The 21282-nt window shown below is 18.8% G+C and overlaps 4 protein-coding genes across 4 annotated transcripts in view, besides 32 other annotated features; 3 read left to right on the top strand and 1 right to left on the bottom strand. All coding sequences in view use genetic code 6, as the record gives it.

Annotated features, from left to right (window-relative positions):
- Window positions 1-596: 596 nt before the first annotated feature.
- Window positions 597-674: a microsatellite.
- Window positions 675-1473: 799 nt separating this feature from the next.
- Window positions 1474-1517: a microsatellite.
- Window positions 1485-1566: a microsatellite.
- Window positions 1567-2380: 814 nt separating this feature from the next.
- Window positions 2381-2460: a microsatellite.
- Window positions 2391-2484: a microsatellite.
- Window positions 2405-2473: a microsatellite.
- Window positions 2407-2459: a microsatellite.
- Window positions 2468-2518: a microsatellite.
- A 214-nt stretch (window positions 2519-2732) lies between these two features.
- Window positions 2733-2785: a microsatellite.
- IMG5_048380 (hypothetical protein) lies at window positions 2773-6026 on the top strand (the record flags this gene model as incomplete). Its single annotated transcript, XM_004037534.1, has 8 exons — window positions 2773-2921; window positions 2980-3122; window positions 3180-3421; window positions 3513-3846; window positions 3932-4801; window positions 4906-4986; window positions 5073-5478; window positions 5878-6026. The coding sequence occupies exons 3-8, from the start codon at window positions 3351-3353 to the stop codon at window positions 6024-6026; spliced, it is 1911 nt and encodes a 636-aa protein (XP_004037582.1). The 5' UTR covers window positions 2773-2921; window positions 2980-3122; window positions 3180-3350.
- Window positions 3423-3450: a microsatellite.
- Window positions 3854-3917: a microsatellite.
- Window positions 4816-4861: a microsatellite.
- Window positions 4823-4865: a microsatellite.
- Window positions 4995-5037: a microsatellite.
- Window positions 6027-6395: 369 nt separating the features above from the next.
- Window positions 6396-6451: a microsatellite.
- A 629-nt stretch (window positions 6452-7080) lies between these two features.
- Window positions 7081-7139: a microsatellite.
- A 992-nt stretch (window positions 7140-8131) lies between these two features.
- IMG5_048370 (hypothetical protein) lies at window positions 8132-8572 on the top strand (the record flags this gene model as incomplete). The annotated part of the gene is made up of 1 exon (XM_004037533.1): window positions 8132-8572. One exon carries the CDS (start codon window positions 8132-8134, stop codon window positions 8570-8572), a length of 441 nt encoding a protein of 146 aa, XP_004037581.1.
- Window positions 8573-8643: 71 nt separating this feature from the next.
- Window positions 8644-8714: a microsatellite.
- Window positions 8676-8731: a microsatellite.
- A 127-nt stretch (window positions 8732-8858) lies between these two features.
- Window positions 8859-8920: a microsatellite.
- Window positions 8921-8922: 2 nt separating this feature from the next.
- Window positions 8923-9016: a microsatellite.
- A 384-nt stretch (window positions 9017-9400) lies between these two features.
- Window positions 9401-9461: a microsatellite.
- A 337-nt stretch (window positions 9462-9798) lies between these two features.
- Window positions 9799-9869: a microsatellite.
- Window positions 9799-9871: a microsatellite.
- A 205-nt stretch (window positions 9872-10076) lies between these two features.
- IMG5_048360 (immunoglobulin mu binding protein 2, putative) lies at window positions 10077-11952 on the bottom strand (the record flags this gene model as incomplete). The annotated part of the gene is made up of 3 exons (XM_004037532.1): window positions 10077-10107; window positions 10147-10229; window positions 10333-11952. The coding sequence occupies 3 exons, from the start codon at window positions 11950-11952 to the stop codon at window positions 10077-10079; spliced, it is 1734 nt and encodes a 577-aa protein (XP_004037580.1).
- A 42-nt stretch (window positions 11953-11994) lies between these two features.
- Window positions 11995-12036: a microsatellite.
- Window positions 12037-13521: 1485 nt separating this feature from the next.
- Window positions 13522-13601: a microsatellite.
- Window positions 13602-15095: 1494 nt separating this feature from the next.
- The window catches only part of IMG5_048350 (hypothetical protein), a gene marked incomplete at its 3' end in the record, with an annotated part of 6284 nt that continues 97 nt past the window's right edge, over window positions 15096-21282 (top strand). Inside the window, exons 1-9 of the mRNA XM_004037531.1 lie at window positions 15096-15152; window positions 15205-15322; window positions 15366-16275; window positions 16335-17323; window positions 17375-18268; window positions 18341-18887; window positions 19116-19798; window positions 19881-20264; window positions 20311-21282. The exon at window positions 20311-21282 is cut by the window's right edge and continues 97 nt beyond it. Of these exons, the coding sequence (XP_004037579.1) occupies window positions 15119-15152; window positions 15205-15322; window positions 15366-16275; window positions 16335-17323; window positions 17375-18268; window positions 18341-18887; window positions 19116-19798; window positions 19881-20264; window positions 20311-21282 (5531 nt within the window). The 5' untranslated portion in view covers window positions 15096-15118. The remainder of the gene's footprint in view (window positions 15153-15204; window positions 15323-15365; window positions 16276-16334; window positions 17324-17374; window positions 18269-18340; window positions 18888-19115; window positions 19799-19880; window positions 20265-20310) is intronic.
- Window positions 16206-16250: a microsatellite.
- Window positions 18288-18323: a microsatellite.
- Window positions 18896-18968: a microsatellite.
- Window positions 18898-19009: a microsatellite.
- Window positions 19003-19096: a microsatellite.
- Window positions 19005-19098: a microsatellite.
- Window positions 19804-19842: a microsatellite.

The raw sequence follows: 21282 nt of genomic DNA, 5'->3' as shown, positions 1-21282 counted from the left end.
TATTAGAAATACCTTAAAATATAAAAAAAAAATAGAAAAATAAAAGAATGGATTCAAATAAATCTTAAAAAAATTACAAATACTTCTAAATTTGATATAAACTTAAAATAAAACTAAAAAAAGGCAAAAGAAATAAAAAAATACAATGTAATTTTTTAAGAGAGATTTCATGCACAGAATCAGAAAAAGTGAATATTTTATTTAAAAAATGGGTACAAACTTAATTGAAATATCTTAAAAAAAAAATTAGGAAATTTATTAAATTAAAATAATGATTTTTTTTTAAAAAATAAAATAAAATAATCAGCTGAGCCTGAAGATATAATTTTTTAATATAAAAAAAAGTAATAGGATTTGTAATTATTAAAGGAAGAGTTTTAATAATTTAAGATTGACTTTATTCTAAATAAAAATATTGGTGATTATATTATGGATTAATCTTAGATTTTTCTCAATAATATAAAAATAATAATAAGAATATAGAAATAAAAGTATTTTCAAAAATAAAGAATATTTTGGTAAAAATAAAAATAATAATAAATTTAAAAGAAATTGTATATATTTTAGTTTTAAATCAATGCATATATATATATATATAATATTTATTTTTATTTATAAATATAATTAAAAAAATTGTAATATTAAATTTTTATTTTATATATTTAATTTAAAAATAAAATATAAATAAATATATGGATTCTAAATAAGAAAATATAAACGATGATATGTTATATTAAAATCAATAATTATTATTTTAAAAGTAAAAGAAATTTAATTATAATATCAGGACAAGTATATAATGTTGTGAGGGAAATCCAAGAGTAAGAATTAGTTCAAATTTAAATAATATAGTAGAAAAATTAGAAAATAAAAATATAGAAACCACAGATTTTTATAAAAATGATGAGTAATTAATTAAAAGTAAAACGGCATATGCATATATGAAATCAAATAAAAATTCATAATAACATTCATTATAGGATATATATAAAATAAGATATACAACAGAATATGACAAAAAGTTAAAATATGCAGGAAAAGAAATTGAAAAATTAAATAAAATTATAGAAGAATAATCTTTAGAATTAGAAACAATAAGCTTTATGAATCATATGCAGTAATTTGAAATAAATTAAGAAATTTAAGAAGAAAATAGAAAGATAAAAAATAATTAGAGGAATTAAAATAAATAACTAAAAATGAAAAAGAATAAAAATATATTTAAGAATAATAATTATAAATGCAATAATTATAAAAATAACTAAAGACTTTATAAAGTTTATATAATAATATATCATCAAATTAAGAAAAAAACATTAAACATATTTTGAGAGAGCAAAGGAAAGATAAGGAACAATAATTATTTCGTAAGAAAAAAATTAAGATAATTAGTATGATAGCTAATAAACAAAAGAAAAATGTGATAAGTAATAATATATATATTATTGTATTAATTAAAAATTTGAATAAAGTTAAATAAATAAATATATATATAAATTAATAAATTTATATATAAAAATATAATATATATTATTATTATTCATATATTTATATATATATATATATTTAACAAAGATAGGATAATAAAATTTCTAATGTATTTAAATTTTATTAGAATGATTAATACAATTAAATAATTAAGATAATTTTTGGTAATTTATTATATAATATATATGTTATTATAATTAATAAATAGAATTATGTGCATTTAATAAATATAATTCAAATGAATAAGACGAATATTTAAAGGCTCTTATAAGATTAGAATTATAATAAATAATTGCTAAAATAGATTGTGAATATATAAAAAATACTGAAATAAATAATTAAAATGAAGATGATTTTATTATATATAATAATAAAATAGTTTAAATAGTAAATTAAATATATATAGAATAAATATAAATTTAGTAATAAAAATCTTTATAATCATAATAAATGTAACTTTAATAATTAAGAGATTAACATTAACAATAATAATTATAGTAATTATAATAACAGTAATAATTATAAAGTTTAAGTTATTTAAATGATATAAGTTAATAACAAATACCTTCATAATTCTAATTTTAATAAAGTTAAAATACTAATATATCAAGTGTACTTAGTAAAATAGACGTTTCTTAAGAAATATAATGATAATTCTATTTTTTGCATTTTAAAATATTATTAAATGATATTTATATATTTTTTTTTATTATATCTATACTTTAAATTAAAATAATTTAAAACATTTATGAAAATTTTATATTTTTTATAAAATTTTAAATATTATATATTTTTATGTTTTTTTATTTGTAAATAATTTTTATTATAATATTTTTTAAAATACTAAAAATTTATTATTTATAAAAAATATTTTTTTTATTTTTTTTTTGTAAATATAAATTTATATATTAATATCATATATAATATAATATAATATAAAATATAATATATATAATATATATATATATATATCTATTTATATATATCTATTTATATTTTTTTATCTTTTAATATTTATATATTATTTAATTCTTAATTTTTTTTGTAAAATTTATTATTAATAATAATTTAATTCTTTTAATTTTTTATATAAAATTATTATTTAAATATGAATTGAATATAATTTTTATTTAATTTTTTTTTTTTCATGTGATTAAATTACATATATTTTAAATTAAAAATAAAAAATAAGAAAAAAGGAAGAAGTACAATAAAAAGTAATTAACAAAAAATAAAGTTTTTTTAAATTAAAATAAATATTATTTAATAAAATCAAAATTAATTTTTTTTAAAAAATGATAACCCTTTCGAACTAATAAAAATAAATTCGAAAAAGTATTTTAAGAAATTGTTTTGATTTACCAATGAATTCTTAATTACATAAATAAAAAAGATAATCTTCTTTAAAATAAAAAAATTAATAAAATTAAAAAGTAATTTAAAAATCAGATTATAAAGAAAATTAATAAACAAAATATGAAAACAAAGTAGATATTTTTAATATATAGGATGACAGTTAGAAATGTAGAATTTTATAAAAAATATTAGATAGTGATTGCTTTTGTATTTTTATTACTTTAATTACAATTTATGCTTTGTTTGGAGATGATATAAGAATTCTTGCAACAAATTAAGTTAATTTATTTTAAATTTTTATAATCTCTTATTTTTTTTTTAAAAAAAAAATAAAGAATGCAGATGATTTTTTCGATGGATTTAATATTTTAACTTTTTGTATATTTACAACAGAAATCATAGGAAGTATATTTTCAAAGCCAGCATATTTTCTATCTTTTTTTTTCTGGTTAGATGTAATATCAACTGCATCAATTATATTAGATATTTAATAAATAAATACATAAATGTTTAGCACTAAAATTGTTAATACAGCGTCTTTAGCACGTGCAGGTCGTGCGTCAAGGGTAGGAACAAGGTATATATATATATATATATATATATATAATTTTATTTATTAAAAAAAATAAAAAAATTATTATAAAATACTATTTAATTTATTTAATTAGAGCAGGAAGAGTTTTTAAAGTAGTAAGACTTATTAGGATTATAAAATTATATAAATCGGCTTAAGAATAAAAGTAAAAAGTTACAAATTAATTTGAATAAGAATTAGAAAAAAAGAAAAAAAAAATTTAAGAAAAATATAAACTAGTGAATATGGAAAATGAAATTTTTCAAAATAATAATAATTAAACAATTAATAAAGATAATCATAAAAATAATAAAAATAAAGAAGTAAATAAAAATTAAGAATAATAATAAAATATAAAAACTCAATAAAATGCGATAGAATTACAAAAAAATCAATCAGAAAATGAATTAAATAATATATATGAAACAGTAAATAATATATATATATATATATATATATATAAATATTTTTTTTATATTTATTTATTTATATATATATAAATTACATTAATAGAATTTAAAAGAATCTAGAGTAAGTAAAAAATTATCTGATTTAACAACAAAGCGGGTTATAATAATTGTATTATTATTATTATTTATAATGCCTTTATTTTCCGCGGATTATTTTTATGATCTACCAGCCAGTTTAGATTTTTAAATTGAATAATTTTTATTAATGACTTATTAAAAAACATGTACTCATGAAGATATCAAATAAAGTTTTGATAATATAATTATTTTAATGAGTAATTTAGACAATCCATTAATTTATTTTAAAACTCCTTTTTAGTTCACAAATTTTTATAAAGATTAAAATTTTGAATCTTTAAGATTATAGGAAAAAATACCTTATGCAATTTATTTTGATGTAAATTTGTATTCTTAAAGTCATCCAGAAGATATTGATACTATTTATTATCTAAAAGGACTTTCTAATGATGAATTATATTTTGAAGCTTTTTTAAGTTCCAGAAAGACTGCTTTTTTCGCTTCAGCCCTTTCTTTGGGAAGAACCGTTTTCGTTTGTATTGTTTTGACTATGGCTGCTCTTTTGTTTTCAAAAGACGTAAATGATTTGGCCTTAAGACCCATAGAAAGAATGATTGAAAAGGTAAATTAAATAGCAAGAAATCCAATAAGTGTCAAAGATTAAGAACTTATTATGAACTTGGATGATTAATATGAAACCACTATTATTGAAAATGCAATTATTAAAATTGGAACATTACTTGCACTGGGTTTTGGAGAAGCTGGAAGTGAAATTATTGGAAGTAATATGGCTAAATTAGGTGATATAGATCCTATGATTCCTGGAAAAAAAAAATATGCGATTTATGGAATTTGTGACATTAGAAATTTTACTGATGCAACAGAAGTTTTATAAGTAAATACATTAAAATATGTATATATATATATATATATATTTATATATATTTATATATATTTATTTCTTATTTTTTTATTATATATATTTTTTTAAATAATAAGGAAGACGTTATGCTTTTTGTTAATAATATTGGTGAAATAGTACATTCAATGGTCGATAGATATATGGGTGCAGCAAATAAAGTTATTCTTTTTATTTTTTTTATTTCATTTTTTTTCATTTTCCTTTTTTTTTAAGTTTTTTAAATATTTTTAATTGCTTTTTTTAGAATATAGGAGATGCGTTTCTTTTAGTTTGGAAAATTCCAGAAGATAAATATAGCTTTGTTTCTGATAATATTATTAAATATGAAGATTATGAGTATTTAAGTATGTATGCAGATTTTTCATTAATATCTTTTATGAAAATCCATTGTAAATTAAACCGAGAGCCTAAGATATTAGCTTATAGATCGGATAAAAGATTAAATAGAAGAATGCCTAATTACAAAGTAAAAATAGGATTTGGTTTACATATTGGATGGAGTATAGAAGGTGCTATTGGTTCAGAATTTAAAATTGACGCTTCTTATTTAAGCCCAAATGTAACAATGGCTAATAGATTAGAGGCAGCTACAAAATCATATGGGGTTCCTATATTAATTTCTTCAGATATACATGATTTGTTTTCTGAAAGTATGTAAAAATTTGTTAGATGAGTCGATTTTGTAACTATTAAAGGATAAATAAAGGTATTTAAATATATAATAATAATTGAATATTATACATATATTATTTTTGGTCTTAATTATTTTTATCATATATATATATTTATATAGCCTGTAGGTTTTTATACTATTGGTATGGACATAGATGAACTTCCTATATCGAAAGAAATAGATTAACATTATACAAAAGCTGAGAAAAAACTTTTCGATAAATAAAAAAAACTTATGATCATTGAATTTCTAGAATAAAGATGCTTTCATGCAGAAACATATTTTAAAAAAAATAAAGATTTAAGACTATTAATGAGAAATTTTGATATTAATTTTTAAAATTTATATAAATAAGCTTTTTTTTATTATCTGTAAGGAAAATGGGATTTGGCAGTTAAACTTTTCGAAGAAGCAATATTATTAAAACCTGAAGATTGTCCAACTAAAAATAAACTTAAATTTATTAGAGAATATAATGGAATATGTCCGAAGGATTGGAATGGGCATTATGTATTTAATGAATGAAATTTTTTATTTTGTTTATAAATCTAATTTATATAAAATTATAGTAATCTTAAATAAAATATAATTATACATATTATTTATTATATTTTTTTTTTTAAAAAAAATATGTATTATTATAAATTATTTATAATTTATTAAAATTTTTTGTTTTTATTTATTAATAAATTAAATATTATATTTAATATTAAAAAAATAAAATATAATATAATATATATTATATTTTTATAAAAATTTTATTTTATTTAAAAAAATAAAATATTAAATATTATATTACTATTTATATATTATATATCCCAAAATATTATTAATAAAAATTAAATTAGGATGATTTTTAATTATTTAATTTTTTTTTTTTTTTTAAATATAAGTATTAAATAAAAAATTTGAAAATATTTAAGATAACAAACTTTAAATATAATTAAATATTAAATTTTTAAAATATACCTTAAAAATAATTAAATTAAATGCTATTATTATAATTTTTTTAATAAAATATGATAAATATATTAAAGTGAATAATAATATATAATAATTAATTATATAAATATTATATTTAATATATAATACATATTAGTTATTTAAATATAATTTTTTTATTTAAATTATACTCTTTTTTTATTTTTATTTAAAATAAAATAATATTATAGATTAGAATTTATTTTTATAAAAAATATAATTATTTTCTAGAAATTAGAATTTTTTTAAATATTTATTATTATATTTAAAAAGGCATATAAAAAATATTAAAAACATTATTAAACTAGTTAAAATTAATAATTAATGAGACAATCTTTTATTATAAATAAGAATTTAAATATTTTTATAAAACTATAAACATAAATAAAATAATTTAAAAAATAAAATTAAGATTTTATTTTTTTGCATAATATTTAATAATTTATAGCAAAATTTTGATTTTATATAAATAAAAATAATATAAATTATAAATATTTTTATTTATTTATCAATAAATAATATTAATATTTATAATTAAGTTTAATTCAATATTTTCTAAATAGTTTAGTTAAAATATCATATTTATAATATAAATAATTAAATATAAAAAAAAGTATAAACAATAAATAAATTGATAAATATTAAAAAAATAATAAAATGAAAGCAAATTTAATTTTCTTATTTATTATAATCTATATAATATAAGAATCTTAATAAAAAATAATAATAGTTTAAGTACCTTATCATTAATTTAAAAAAAATGACTTTTTTTAATACATCTCAAAATTTGGTGTTGATATAGGTAGTGCTCATATGAAAATAAGAGCAAAATTTAATAAATCATTATTCAATACATAATAAGGTTAAAGTCTTCCATTATATTTTACTGCTTCTCTTGATTATACTTGGAGAGGTGTATAAGCATTAAAAACATGCATTGAAAAATCAAGAGCATCTAATCATGTCTAACCATTAGAAATTCCATCATAAGGAAATGAATGGAGTCAATATATAACATAAACATTAGATTCTCCATTACAAACGTTTTTATATAATATTTTTTTAGATATAAAATAAAAATATAGGAGAATATGGTATTTTACTATATAAGATTGCAAATAAAATTTACAAGATAGAGTTCCTAATGGATTAAGAATACATGTTTTTATTATTTTTATAAAAAAGAATAAAATTATAAATTATAAACTAAAAATATAAAAAAGATAGAAATAGAAATAAAATAATAAAACGGAAGTCATTATTCATCGGAAGAAAACGGGTTTTTATATCCATATTTTTATATTTTTTTAATATGTGCAATTTTCCAAGTAATTAATTTCCAGAAAATAAAAAAATAATGGAATTTAGATAAAGATTTCGATTGGCCTTTCTTTTTAACAAATATTGTTTTGTTATTACAAACATTAAATATATTTTTAGAATGGATTCATTTATTAGTTTACTCTTATAATGGAAAAGGAATTTTCATTGTCCAATTATTTGATTAAATCTTCGGAATTGTGGCCTAATATATAATAGCTATAATATTTATTTTAATATCTTGGGGATGGACAATAAATTATATAGAGCCAGATACATTTGATATATATATACCATTAGCAGTAATATATAATATATTAATCTATAAAATGAATAAAAAAAAGATTTTACTTGGTATTGTTCATATGATGATTGTAGGATTAAGTAAATTAACAGATGATGAAATGGATAAAATTCATTAATTTGATGGTGTTCCAGGAATGATAATAGCTATTTTGAGAATAGGAATGTTTTTATACTTTTTATTCGGTTTATATTAGACACATTAAAATGCAAGGGAAAAAGTAAAATCTTTTATATATAAATTCGGAATTTTCGGTTCTTTATTTTTTTTATCTTTCCCTATTATACTCTTAATTAGTATGTTTATAGCTCCATATAACTAACATAGATTTATTACTATAAGCACGTTATTAAGTTAATCTCTTGCAATTGTTTTTATGAGTAAAATCTTCACTTGTAAATAAGGAGAATATTATAATGCATCTTTGTAATCATAAACAATTTTACCTGATTATAAAAATGAATGAAAATATATATAATATATTTCAATTTTTAAATTTTAAAAGAAAGAAAAATTTAATAGAAAAAGAAAATAAATATATATATGTATTAAAAAAATATATTTAAATAAATATATATATCATTATTATATAATAATATATATTATTAATTAAAGAATATATATAAAATATAATTTTATCCATATAAAAAAAAAATTTAAATCAATATATATATAATTATTGGTATATAAAAATTAGATTATCTTATCCTTTTTTTTTTTAATTTAAAAATAAAAATTTCATATATTTATTTATTTTATAATTTAAATATTTTATATAAAATGAATTTTAATATTTATAATATTTAATTTAAAAAAATATATATATATATATATATATATATTAATTATTTAATATATTTTAATTTTTATATTTATATCTATAAATATATATAATTATACTTATATATATTAATTTTTTTTCATTTTTTTTTTTATGTGGTTTTTCTTTTTTATTGCATTTCTTATATTTTATTTCCTAAAATATTTTTTAATTTAGTTTCTTCTTGTTTACTTACTTTTTTTTCACCCATATTATTAGTCATAAATTATTATCTAAATTCCCCTTAAGCTTTAACTTTAGCTTATTCCCCACATCCATGTTCTTCAGCTAGAGCATGCTTCATGCAAAATCTTTTATAACAAAATTAACAAGATTTTCCTAATGTAGTTGCATTTTCTTTACACATTTTTCCTTATAAGGAAAGTTAAAAATTACATATTGTTTGTTTAATTTTTTCGTTTTCTAAAAATGCTAAAATATCTTCATTATTTTCTATTTTATTTTCTTCTTCATTTTTTTTTTGATTATTATTTTTTTTTATTTTTTTTTTGTTGAATTTTCTGTTGTTAATTTTCACATTCTTCCTTATCTTGTTTTTATGTTACATTTTTAATTATTTTTTATAAATTATTTTTGTTTTCTTCTTCCTTATTTTCTTTTTATACTTCTTCTTATTTTTATTCCTTTTTTTTCACAACAAAATCTTTTAAATTGTTAGTTGTATTTTCACTTTAATGAATTAAATTATATTTTTCACAAATTTCATGTAAAACTTTTCTCTAAAAGGCATTTAATTATTTAAAAAATAGTTCTTATTTATCTTCTATTATAAATTTATCTAGTTTTTCTCTATATTCAACTTCCAAATCTTCTTAATTAAGTTTTTCTACTTTTTTATTTCCAAAAACTTATTATTATTAATTTTGTTATTTAAAATATTAATTTTAATTATTTTATTATTAATTATTATTTTTTTATTATTTTTTCTTCGCAGCATCCTTAATAGCCATTTTAATGTCTCCCCCAACATCAAATCTAACATCTTAGTTTTAATTATATTCCAAAGCACTTCTTACTTCACCTTTATCTTCAAAATACTTTACTAAATTTTCCAAAAATGGATCACTACTAACCGTCTAAGAATCTCCAATTAAACAAACAAACTTTCTTGCACGAGTAACAGCTACATTCATTCGTCTATAATCATTTAAAAAGCCAACCTATTTTAATAAATATTAGATAATAAATATATATAATACTTATCTAATATCATTAGACCGTACCATACTAATTATAATGCATTCTTTTTCTCTCCCTTAGAATCCATCTACAGTTGAAATTTCTAATTATTAAAAATTTATGAGATTTTATTTTTCTATAACTTTCCTTATTTATTCCACTTAAGCATTATAAGGGGTAATAATTCCAATATCTTTAATTTATACTTTATATAAATTAGTAAGCTCATCTACAATAATAGATACTAAATCAGCTTCTCCTAAGTTATATTTAGAGCCTTTTTCGCATACATTTTCACCCATTTTGGCACCTGAAGTATCTACAAAAAGCAACACTAAGTCCAAATCTTGACAAATAGAATGATTAGCGACGGAATCATGTGCCAAAAGCTAATTATTATAAACAAACTGAGATGAAAATTACATAATAAGATTATTCATTCTATATTAAGTCTATAACAATTTACTTGTCTAAGGGAATTAATTGTGTACTCTATCAAAAAGAGTGGATTCTTTTTTATTTTCTAGAGATTTAATAGTTGGTTAAAGTTATTTATGATCTCCAGCAAAAACAGCCCTTTTTCCTTTCAGCAAAGGAATCCAACATGAAAGTTCCATAGACTATGCGCATTCATCTATAATAATTAAATCAAAGATGAAATTTTTCATTTCTTTTTTAAAAATATAATCATCGGCACCAGTATTAGTACAACATATAACTTATGTTTCATTCAAAACTTCCTTTATGGAAACACTTTCTTATTCTCTAATAGACTATCTTAGAGAAGAAAGAAAGTCTTTTATTTTTTTTCGTTAAAAATCGGACTTTTCGAAGTTTAAATCTGATAATTTTTTTTATATTTCTCTCTTTAGTTCTTTTATTTCTTAATAACTAGGTGTTTTACTTATTTAAAAATCTAAGCAACTCTCATAAATTTCCTTTATCATCCTCGCAGGATGTCCTATTCTTAAAGCTTTACACCATTATCTTTATTTCTAAAGTCTCTCTACAATATTATCAACTGCAATGTTCGAACCAGCACATGCCAAAACCTTCATTCCCATCTTTACAGCTTATAAAATAAGCTCACAAACAGTCGAAGTTTTCCCAGTCCCAGGTGGTCCGTGTATAAGTGCTATATTGGGGCTTTTTAAGGCAAATTCAACAGCCTCTTTTTATTCTTTATTTAAATTTTAATTAAAATAATCATTTAAATGAGTATCTTATTTTAATAAATGGGCTTATTTAACAAAATTATTTTATAAAGAAGGATCATCTCCATCTATTAGTACTCGAATCAATGCCGACCCTTAGAAATTTGAATCTGAGTATTTCTAAGACAATTAATCGAGGGTTTTGGCGCATCTTTTGTAAGTAATCTCATTTGTTTCGATAACTAAACTAATAACTTCGTTTTACAAACGATTTGGTTAAAAATCTTTATCGAATGAAATTATTATTTTAAAATTTGTCTTTTTATAAATCACACCATTTTCTAAGGCTTATTTTTTATCAAAATATGTATCAAATTTATATATTAATATATTGTCTCCATTCGAAAATTTGGATTCGGGAAGTTATAGAGATTTCTATAGTTGAGGATTTTCTATTGATTTTTTAGAATAATGAGGGTGCGCAAATGTACATAAGGTTCGACCGTATAAACCGGTTTTGGTAGATTTTAATTTTAGTTTGTTTATTGCATAACCTTGCTGTTGAAGCTCTATTGAGGTATTTTGGGATAATAATTCGTTATGTTCTTATATTTCTACATTGTGTTCTTCTTCAAGGATTTTCTTTTGCTTTTCGAGAAATTGCTAGAGCATTTTTTTATGTATATAAGTTGATATATTATTAATTATATTAAATATTATATTTATATTTATTATATTTTAATTTATTTTTTATATCAATTAAAAAAATATATTATTTATTTCAAAAAATTTATTCTTTAGTTTTAATAATTTAGTTTTTTTTTTTTTTTTTTCAGTAAATGAATGCCTATAAAATTTTAACATATTTGATTGATAGTTCAACAAATGAAAATATAATAATATAGGATTTAAATATAATGGAATAAATAGGAGTTTTAATAAATTCACATAAAGAAATGTGAGTATAAAAAAAATGATTATTATTTACAATTAAATTATAATAAAATTCTTAAAATATATTATTTTTTTATTTTATTTTTTTTAAAAAAAGGCCAAAAGAAGCTATAAAATATATACATTTAAAGCTATTAAAACGAAACAAAAAAATATAAATATTAGTGTTAGAATTATTAGAATATTTAAGCTTTTTTTGCGATAAATAATTTTAAAATAATATATGTCAATACGAATTTATAAATTTAATGTTTTTTTGGTTTTTACATAAGAAACTGATGAATAAGTAAATATTATAATAAAAAACTTATAGAATTAATAAAAAAGGTAAAATAAAAAATATTATGCATTTTTAAGAGTTGGTAAGAAATATTAAATAAAGAAGAAAATTATGTATTTTTCGAATTTTTATAAAAATCTAATTTTAATATTCCATAAGATTACCTATCACCATATATAAATATAAAAGCGAATTTTGTAATAAAACACAAATTAAACATTAATTTGAAATTTAAATTTAAAAAAAGTCAAGTTAAAATAGTAATAAATAAATAAACATAAAATAAAAATTATGTTAAGATTTTGAATTAATATTGGAAAATATAAATTTAGTTAATGTAATAATATGTATATTATTAAAAATACAAATAATAAAATAAATAGGAATTTATAGATAGTTTTGATAAAAATGAAAATTAAGAAAATTTAAAAGAAATGATAAATATATTTAAAAAAGCAGAATCTTAAATAAATATATTATCTGAAAAAATACAAGAAGATAACGATAAAAAAATATAATAATAAGTTTTTTAAATAAAAAAATTATTAATATTGGTAAAATAATTTATAACAAAAAAAAAAAAAATTACATTAAAGATATAATAAAAAGACTTTTAAAAGATTCGAAATGTTATCAAATAATGAAAAACCTATATAATTTGAAAATAGATAATTAGTAGAAACTAAAATCGTTTAATAAATTTAAGAATTTGCCGATAAATAACCTGAAGATTTGATTGAGTTTTAGAGTGAAAATAGTATCAAAGACTGTTTTTCGAATCAGATAAATTAAAATATAACTTTAGATATTAAATATAATAATATTTCTTAATTTAATAATTAATAAGAACAAATAATATGAGAAAAATATATATAAAAAAAATATTTATTATAAAAGATTTTATTAATTTAAATATAATTAATTATTAAAGAAAATATAACAATACATTTATTAATTAACTCTAAGCGCGAAAAAAATTTAAAAAACAATTTAAATAGCACCTCTTGTATATATATAAATATTTATATATATATATATATATATATATATATATATATATATATATATATATATATATTTATATATAAATAAAAATTTTAAAAATATTAAAATCTATATATATTATATTTCAATAAAAAAAAATGCAATTCGAATAATTTTAAATAAATGAAATTGATTTTATGATAAAATAAATAGTTTTTATAAATATTTTACCTACATTTACAGATTAAAGATAATATAATTTAATATAAGTAATAACTTAAATAATTATAATTATTTAGTTTAATATTTATATTTATATAATTAATTTTTTTTGTTATTTACTATAAATATTAATATTATTTATTGAAATAGGGCGATTTCGGACCGTTTTAGCCTAATTCACCTATAAAAGTGCCTTTATGGTTAGCTTTGCATTTAAAAAAAAGTAATAAATGCAAAATAGAACCCCCAGAGTGGTTAGATTATGATATTTTAAATGAATTTTTTAATAAAGAAAAGGAGTTAAATGATGAACTATAGAAGCTTCCTGATTATTTTTTTGAATTGGCATATATTCTTATAAAAGCGTTTATTAAATATAAAATTATTTTTTTAAATATAAAAAAATAAAAAATATAGTTGTAGTAGTAACATTAAAAATTGCCAAAAAATAAGATGCTTATTAGATGATATAGAAGAAACTAGAAAAACTAAAATTGATTAATGGTTTTAAAATATTGATAAAAAAACAAGAATCATAAATTTTAAAAATGCATCTTAATACGAAATCAATAAGTTTAGAATAATCTATGAATAATATATGTAGGGTATGAATTAAATAAGAGACGTAATTAAATAAAAAAAAATTGATATTCTTTTAATTTTAATTAAAAAAAAATTATAAAAACATTATTATATTTAAATGTTTATCTAATATTTAATTTAAAATAGGAACAAAAAAATATTTCTGGAGGTATTTTATGATAATAAACTATTATAAAGATTTTAGTATTTTATTATAAAATATATATTAATATATACATATATATATATATTTCTATATTTCTATATATATGTAAAAATCTGTATATAATTAATTAATAATTAATAATTTTATTTTTAGTTTATTATTTTGAGAATTTAAAAAGTATTTAATATTTATTCATTAGATTATTACTATTGGTTTTCATTCATAGAATTATAATTAAAAAATATATTTTATTTAAAAAATTTTTAACATGTTATAGAATAAATTTTTAATTAATTTCAATAAATTTATTTTTTGTTAATCTAATTTTAAAAATTTTATTATATAATTATTAAATTATTGTTATATTCTTTTTAATTTTTTATCTAATATTAATTAATAAGAAAATATTAAAAATTATTATTTTTCATAAATATATACATATATTTTTTTTTTATCTTTTCTTATATTAAGAAAATAAATTAAATATATATAAATTTTAATGTCTTAGTTTTATTTTATATTTTTTATTTTAAAATACATAAAAAAATAACTTTTTTAAATTATAAATAATTATTAATTAATTAATATTTTAAACATAAAAAACTATAATATATACACATATATATATTTTATATAAGTATATTATAAAAATGAATCATAAACATAATAATAAGTAATATTTAGGTAAATCAACAACAAAAAATATTTAAAACAATATAAAACAAAAATAATGTAGGTCCTATATTTAAGATAAGTAAACCAAAATTTTAATTCGAAGAATCCAAATAAGAAGAAAGATAAGTAGGTTAATAATTAACAGCCTATAATCAATGGAAATCTCATCATATTCCAAGGTATTAAAATAAATTAAATACTAAAAACAAAACAAAAAAAAAGGAATTTTATGTAAACATTATATAAAAAATAACTACCTCCAATGGAATAGACTCCAGCAGAATTTATATAAATGCGAAGTACACATACAGTATAATTAAAATGTAAATCCCAAAATCGTATGAGGCATACACAAATAAAGTCCCATACTCCATTTAATATAAAAAAATACTAATAAGAACTCCATAATTTTTAATAAAAAGAATAATTATAATAAGATTTTTAAACTAGTCCTTTAAAAAGTTAAATGATATAAAATTAATAATAACAAGCCTGTTTTTTTTAATAATCTTAGTAATCTTTATAAAGGCAAAATGCAGAAAGGAATATATACTCACCTGAAATAATGAAAAAAAAAGAACTGAATTTAAGTGAAGAAGACCATATAACTGACACATTAAGAGAATTTCCCCAAAAAGGTTTAAATACGAATAAAAATTTAAGAAAATATGACTGTGAAGATGAAGAAATAACACCTTAATAATGGCTTGAAAGATTCAAATAAAAACCGAACGAACCTCATGCATAATGTCCTATTTTTATAGATAATTAATATGTTTGGACCGATGTATAAGTAGAAAATTTCGATGAAGAAACAAAGAAATATTTAGTTAAAGTTATGGGTAGCAATATTAAAAAACATGTAGTAAGGTTAAGTCTTATGTTTAAAGAAGAGGATAAGTAAAAATTCAAAGAAAGGGTTGAATTATCGAAATTAAGATAACATTGGGCTGAAGATGCATTGAGATTTGATAAATATATAAATATGTAGCCAAATGATTAAATATAACCAATGAGTGAATAATAAAAGAAAAATATAGTTAATTATGCTATGAAGAAATAAAAAAATAATAATGATTTATAAAATAATTAAGATTTAAATAAATACAAATTCGTTAATGAGTTGTTGGAAGTACATAAATATATTTTTATAAAATAGAAATATAATTAATAAAAATAAAAAAATAAAAGGAAATCGAATAACAATACATTTTCTTTATTAAAAAATGTAGTATTATAAGAGAAATGGCTGACCCTTCAAATGATTAAAAATGGGTTAAATTTCGAATACGAAATCGATATGAGGAAAAAATTATACCATTATATGGTACTATAGTCTAATTATATTATCCATATAATGAAATCTAACAATAAATACAAAAATTGCATATATCAAAAGAACCGAAAGTAATAGAAACATTAAATATGATAACTAAAAGAACTTAAGTATATGAAAATCATAAATTTATGAATGTTTAATGGAACGAAAAATAATTACCGATTTTACTAAATAGTTTTGAAAATTAATAGAAGGGATTCCATACTCATGCAAAATAAATGTTACATATGTAATGGAGGAGTTATATAATATCTGAAACTTAGGATACTTTAAGGAATGTATATAGATTTTATTAGACTGAGAAAAAGGCTTATTTTGACTAGGAATTATAGAGATTATTAATTAGAATTGATTTTATGTTTAATAATTATATGAGGGAAAATGTTGTGAGGAAAAATGTGGAATTTTATTGCGAATTTATTAGAAAATTTACAATTCCGAAAGACAATGAAAAACCTTGGAAAATTAGCGGTTTTCCATTAATTATTTTAAATCTTTAAATCAATTAAAATATCAGGAAGAAATAAAAAGATAAAAAAGGTAAAAAAAAAGACGATGAAATTATAGAAGAAGACGATTAAAATGATTTTTTTGTCAAATTAGAACCTAAATATTCTGAAATTTGTAATGTTTTATTAAAACCGTTCGATTGGTTGGTCGAAAGTGTTAATTCTTTTACAAAATTATAAAAAGATTTAGTTCCTTTGATTGATTTATAGACTTAAATTTCTTTTGAAATTAATTTAGAATTGCCAATAATTTAATAAGGTTAATAACTTATAATAGATTATATAAAATAAGGATATGAATAGCCTTTATAAATTCTAGAAAAATTTAAAATGTAAAAATTAATATTTTATTTATTTTTGTTAAAAAAAAAAAAAAAAAAAAGATATTCCTTTCTTGTAGAAAGAAGTATAAATTATGTACATAAGTAACTTTTTGGTGATCAAAAAGAAGTAAATATTTTAATGTTAGATGTGTCTGAAGTAGACAAGAAAATTAAAGAATATGTCAAATCAAAAGGGGAAGTATCTATGTTAGAAATAGATGAAAAAAACTGTCTTTTTTTCCAAGTTAAAACCCGTTAAGTGAAATAAGATTTAATAAATAAAGCCGATGAAATGATTTAGAGTATTTTGCAAAGAATAGACTAAATAACTTATGAAAGTGTAAATAAAATATAGAATACATATGAAATTATGTGTAATAAATTACGTATTAATCCTGAAGATGAGGTTTAATTAGTTGGATTGAAACGTGATATTAAAGAAAATGATGTAAATTTGGCAAAAGCGGGTAATGAAGTGAGATGCGTAGGAGAATTTATTGATATTTTGGAAAAGTATTAATATGTTTTAAAGAAATTGAATATTAATCTATTTTTTTAACTTCTAACTTTACCCGCTTTGGTAAAGGAAGCATCTTCAGACGGAAATAGAATATATGAAATTTATGAGGCGAAATTTAGACATAGTTTAGAAGTTGAAAAAGTCAATTTTTAAAATACTATTATTAATATATAGAAAAAATTTGAATAAATAAAAACTATTTAGGATTATAATATTTAAGATGTAAAAGATAAATATACTGAAATTGCAACTTTTTAAGATTAAATTTAATACTCAGTTGTTAAAGTGAAATCTTTTAATAACAGAGAGAGTCTTTTTGGAGACGAAATCTCTATTTGGGAAGAACTTGATGTTGTTATTAAAGATTTTGAACCATATCATAGATTATGGGAAATATTATTTACTTTCACTGATAATTTAGAAGGATGGTTAAAGTAAGGAAATATACAAAAAATATATATATATATATATATATATATATATATATATTTAAATATAATTTTTAGTGGACCTATATTAGCCTAAAATTATACATATATGGATAAAGAAGTAAATTAAAAATACTTTATAGAAACAAAGGCTATATATAAGAAATTTTCTGATACAAATGATACATAAGGGAATGATAAAGCTGCTTAATTAGCAGATAAATTATTAAGAGAATTATAATAATTTAGATAATAAATGTGGGTTTTCGAATATTTAACTACTGAAGCAATGAGAAATATAAAAAAAATAAATGTTCTTTAACATTGGTAAGAGATTTTCGAAAGATGCGATTTATAAGGATTGAAGATTTCTGAAGATATGACTTATTTAAAATTAGCGAAAGAATTAAATGGAAAGAGAAATATTATAGAGGAAGTTAGCAGAAAGGCTGAAAAGCAATTTTAAATTGAAAAAAAATTAAAAGAAATGGAAGACATAGTTAGAGCTATAAAATTAGAAATATAAGATTATAAAAAAAGCAAAAAACCAACAGGAATACTAAAAGGAGTTGATGAAATTTAATAAATTCTTGATGATTAATTAAATGCACTAACTATGATGAAAGTATTAAAAAATATATAAATATATATATATATATAAATATATAAAATATATATATATAAATATATAAATATATAAATATATGTATTTAGTATATTTATTATTTATTATATATAAATATATATTTTTTTATTTTTATTTTATATTTTCTTCTTTTTCATTCTATCCATAGTTTTATATTTTTTATAATATATTTTTATTTTTTATTATATTTAATTTTCTTTTTTTTAGTCTTCCCCATTTATAAAAAATCTTAAAAAAAATGCTGATTAATTAGAATAAAGGTTAATTTTTATGTAAGATACTTTAGAAGGTTGGATTAAATGTTAAAGATCTTGGATGTATTTAGAGCCAATATTTTCTTCTGAAGATATAATGAAAAAAATGTCTTAATAAAAAATTAAATTTGATATAGTAGATGATTTTTGGCATAATACACTTGAAATATTCATGAAAGAGCCTAGTTTATGGGATGGAGTTGAAAACGATAAATTAAAAAATGATTTTGCAAATCACAATAAAACATTAGATGAAATACAAAAGAAACTTTCAGACTATTTAGAGTCTAAAAGACGTGATTTTCCACGTTTCTTTTTCCTTTCAGACGAAGAACTATTAGAAATTCTAGCTGATACAAAAGACCCTTAGAAAGTTTAAAAGCATATCAATAAATGTTTTGAAGCTATAAATAAATTAGATTTTAAATCCATTGAAGAAGTATGTGGGATGATTTCAGCAGAAAATGAAAATATTCAATTTAATAAAATAATCAACGTAAATGAAGAAGATAAAAAAGGTAATGTAGAAAAATGGCTTGGCGAAATAGAATAAATGATGAGATTAACTCTAAAGTAAGTCACAAAAAATGCATTAATAGATGACAATATATCAAGAACAGATTGGGTTTAAAAATGGTTTTTATATAAATAAATAAAAATATATATATTAATAATAAATAATTATATTTATATATATACATATTTATTTATTATTAAGGCCTGGTTAAGTTGTTTTAGCTGTAAATATGTGTAGATGGACTAGAGGTGCAGAAAATGCTATATTAAATTCAAAAGGTGAAGATGTAGATGATGATATATATACTTTTAATAATGTCGGAGATTATGCTAATTATTTAGAAAAATAACTCAAAGAAATAGTTGATTTAGTAAGAAAAGATTTATCTCCTTTAGCAAGACTTACTTTAGGAGCTTTAGTTGTTTTAGATGTACATGCAAAAGATGTTATTATAGATTTAAAAAAAACTGGGTGTATTTCTGTTTAAGAATTTTCTTGGATTAGTTAATTAAGATATTATTGGGTTGAAAAGCACAATAAACCAGATTTAAAAGTAAGAATGATAAGTGCTGATTTATCATATGAGTAAAAAATAAAAAAATTAAAAAACTAAATATAAAACAATATTTAGTTTTGAATATTTAGGAAATTCAACAAGACTAGTAATAACACCATTAACAGATAGATGTTATAGAACATTAATGGGAGCTTTCTAATTGTAATACGGAGGAGCTCCAGAAGGTCCCGCAGGAACAGGTAAAACTGAAACAGTAAAAGATTTAGCAAAAGCTTTAGCTGTTTAATGCGTTGTATTTAACTGTTCAGACGGCTTAAATTTTATTGCAATGAGAAAATTTTTCAAAGGCCTCTCTTCTTCTGGAGCTTGGTGTTGTTTTGATGAATTTAATAGAATTGATTTAGAAGTACTTTCCGTTATAGCAACTTAAGTATTAACAATCTAAACTGCAATCAGATTGAATAAAACTCGTCCTCGTGAAACCTTCGAATTTGACGGATAGGAAATAAAACTAGTGGACACATGTGCCATAAATATTACTATGAATCCCGGATACGCAGGTCGATCGGATCTTCCTGATAATTTAAAGTCTCTATTCAGACCCTGTGCTATGATGGTCCCTGATTATGCTTTGATTTCTGAAATATATTTATATTCAGTAGGATTTTAAGAGGCTAGGCATTTAGCTAGAAAAATAGTTGCCTCATTAAGACTTAGTTCCGAATAATTATCTTCCCAAGACCATTATGATTTTGGTATGAGAGCACTAAAAGCAATACTTACAGCCGCAGGAAACCTTAAAAGAATAATGACTGATAGCGAAGACATTATTTGTTTGAGAGCTTTAATGGATGTAAATGTACCTAAATTTACAATAAACGATATTCCTTTATTTAAATCTATCACCAGTGACCTTTTTCCTGGCGTAGAATTGCCTTTAATAGACTACGGTTTATTATTAGACTCCTTAAAAGCTTCTTGCAAATCCCAAAACTTACAACCTAAGGAAAACTTCATAAATAAGTGCATTTAACTTTACGATACAATTAACGTTAGACATGGTCTTATGCTTGTTGGTTAGGCTTT

The sequence above is a fragment of the Ichthyophthirius multifiliis genome, assembly GCF_000220395.1.
Source record: "Ichthyophthirius multifiliis unplaced genomic scaffold scaff_1120509250117, whole genome shotgun sequence".
Lineage (NCBI taxonomy): Eukaryota > Ciliophora > Oligohymenophorea > Hymenostomatida > Ichthyophthirius > Ichthyophthirius multifiliis.
The sequence above is the reverse complement of the archived record's forward strand: the minus strand, read 5'-3'. Positions and strand labels throughout refer to the sequence as shown.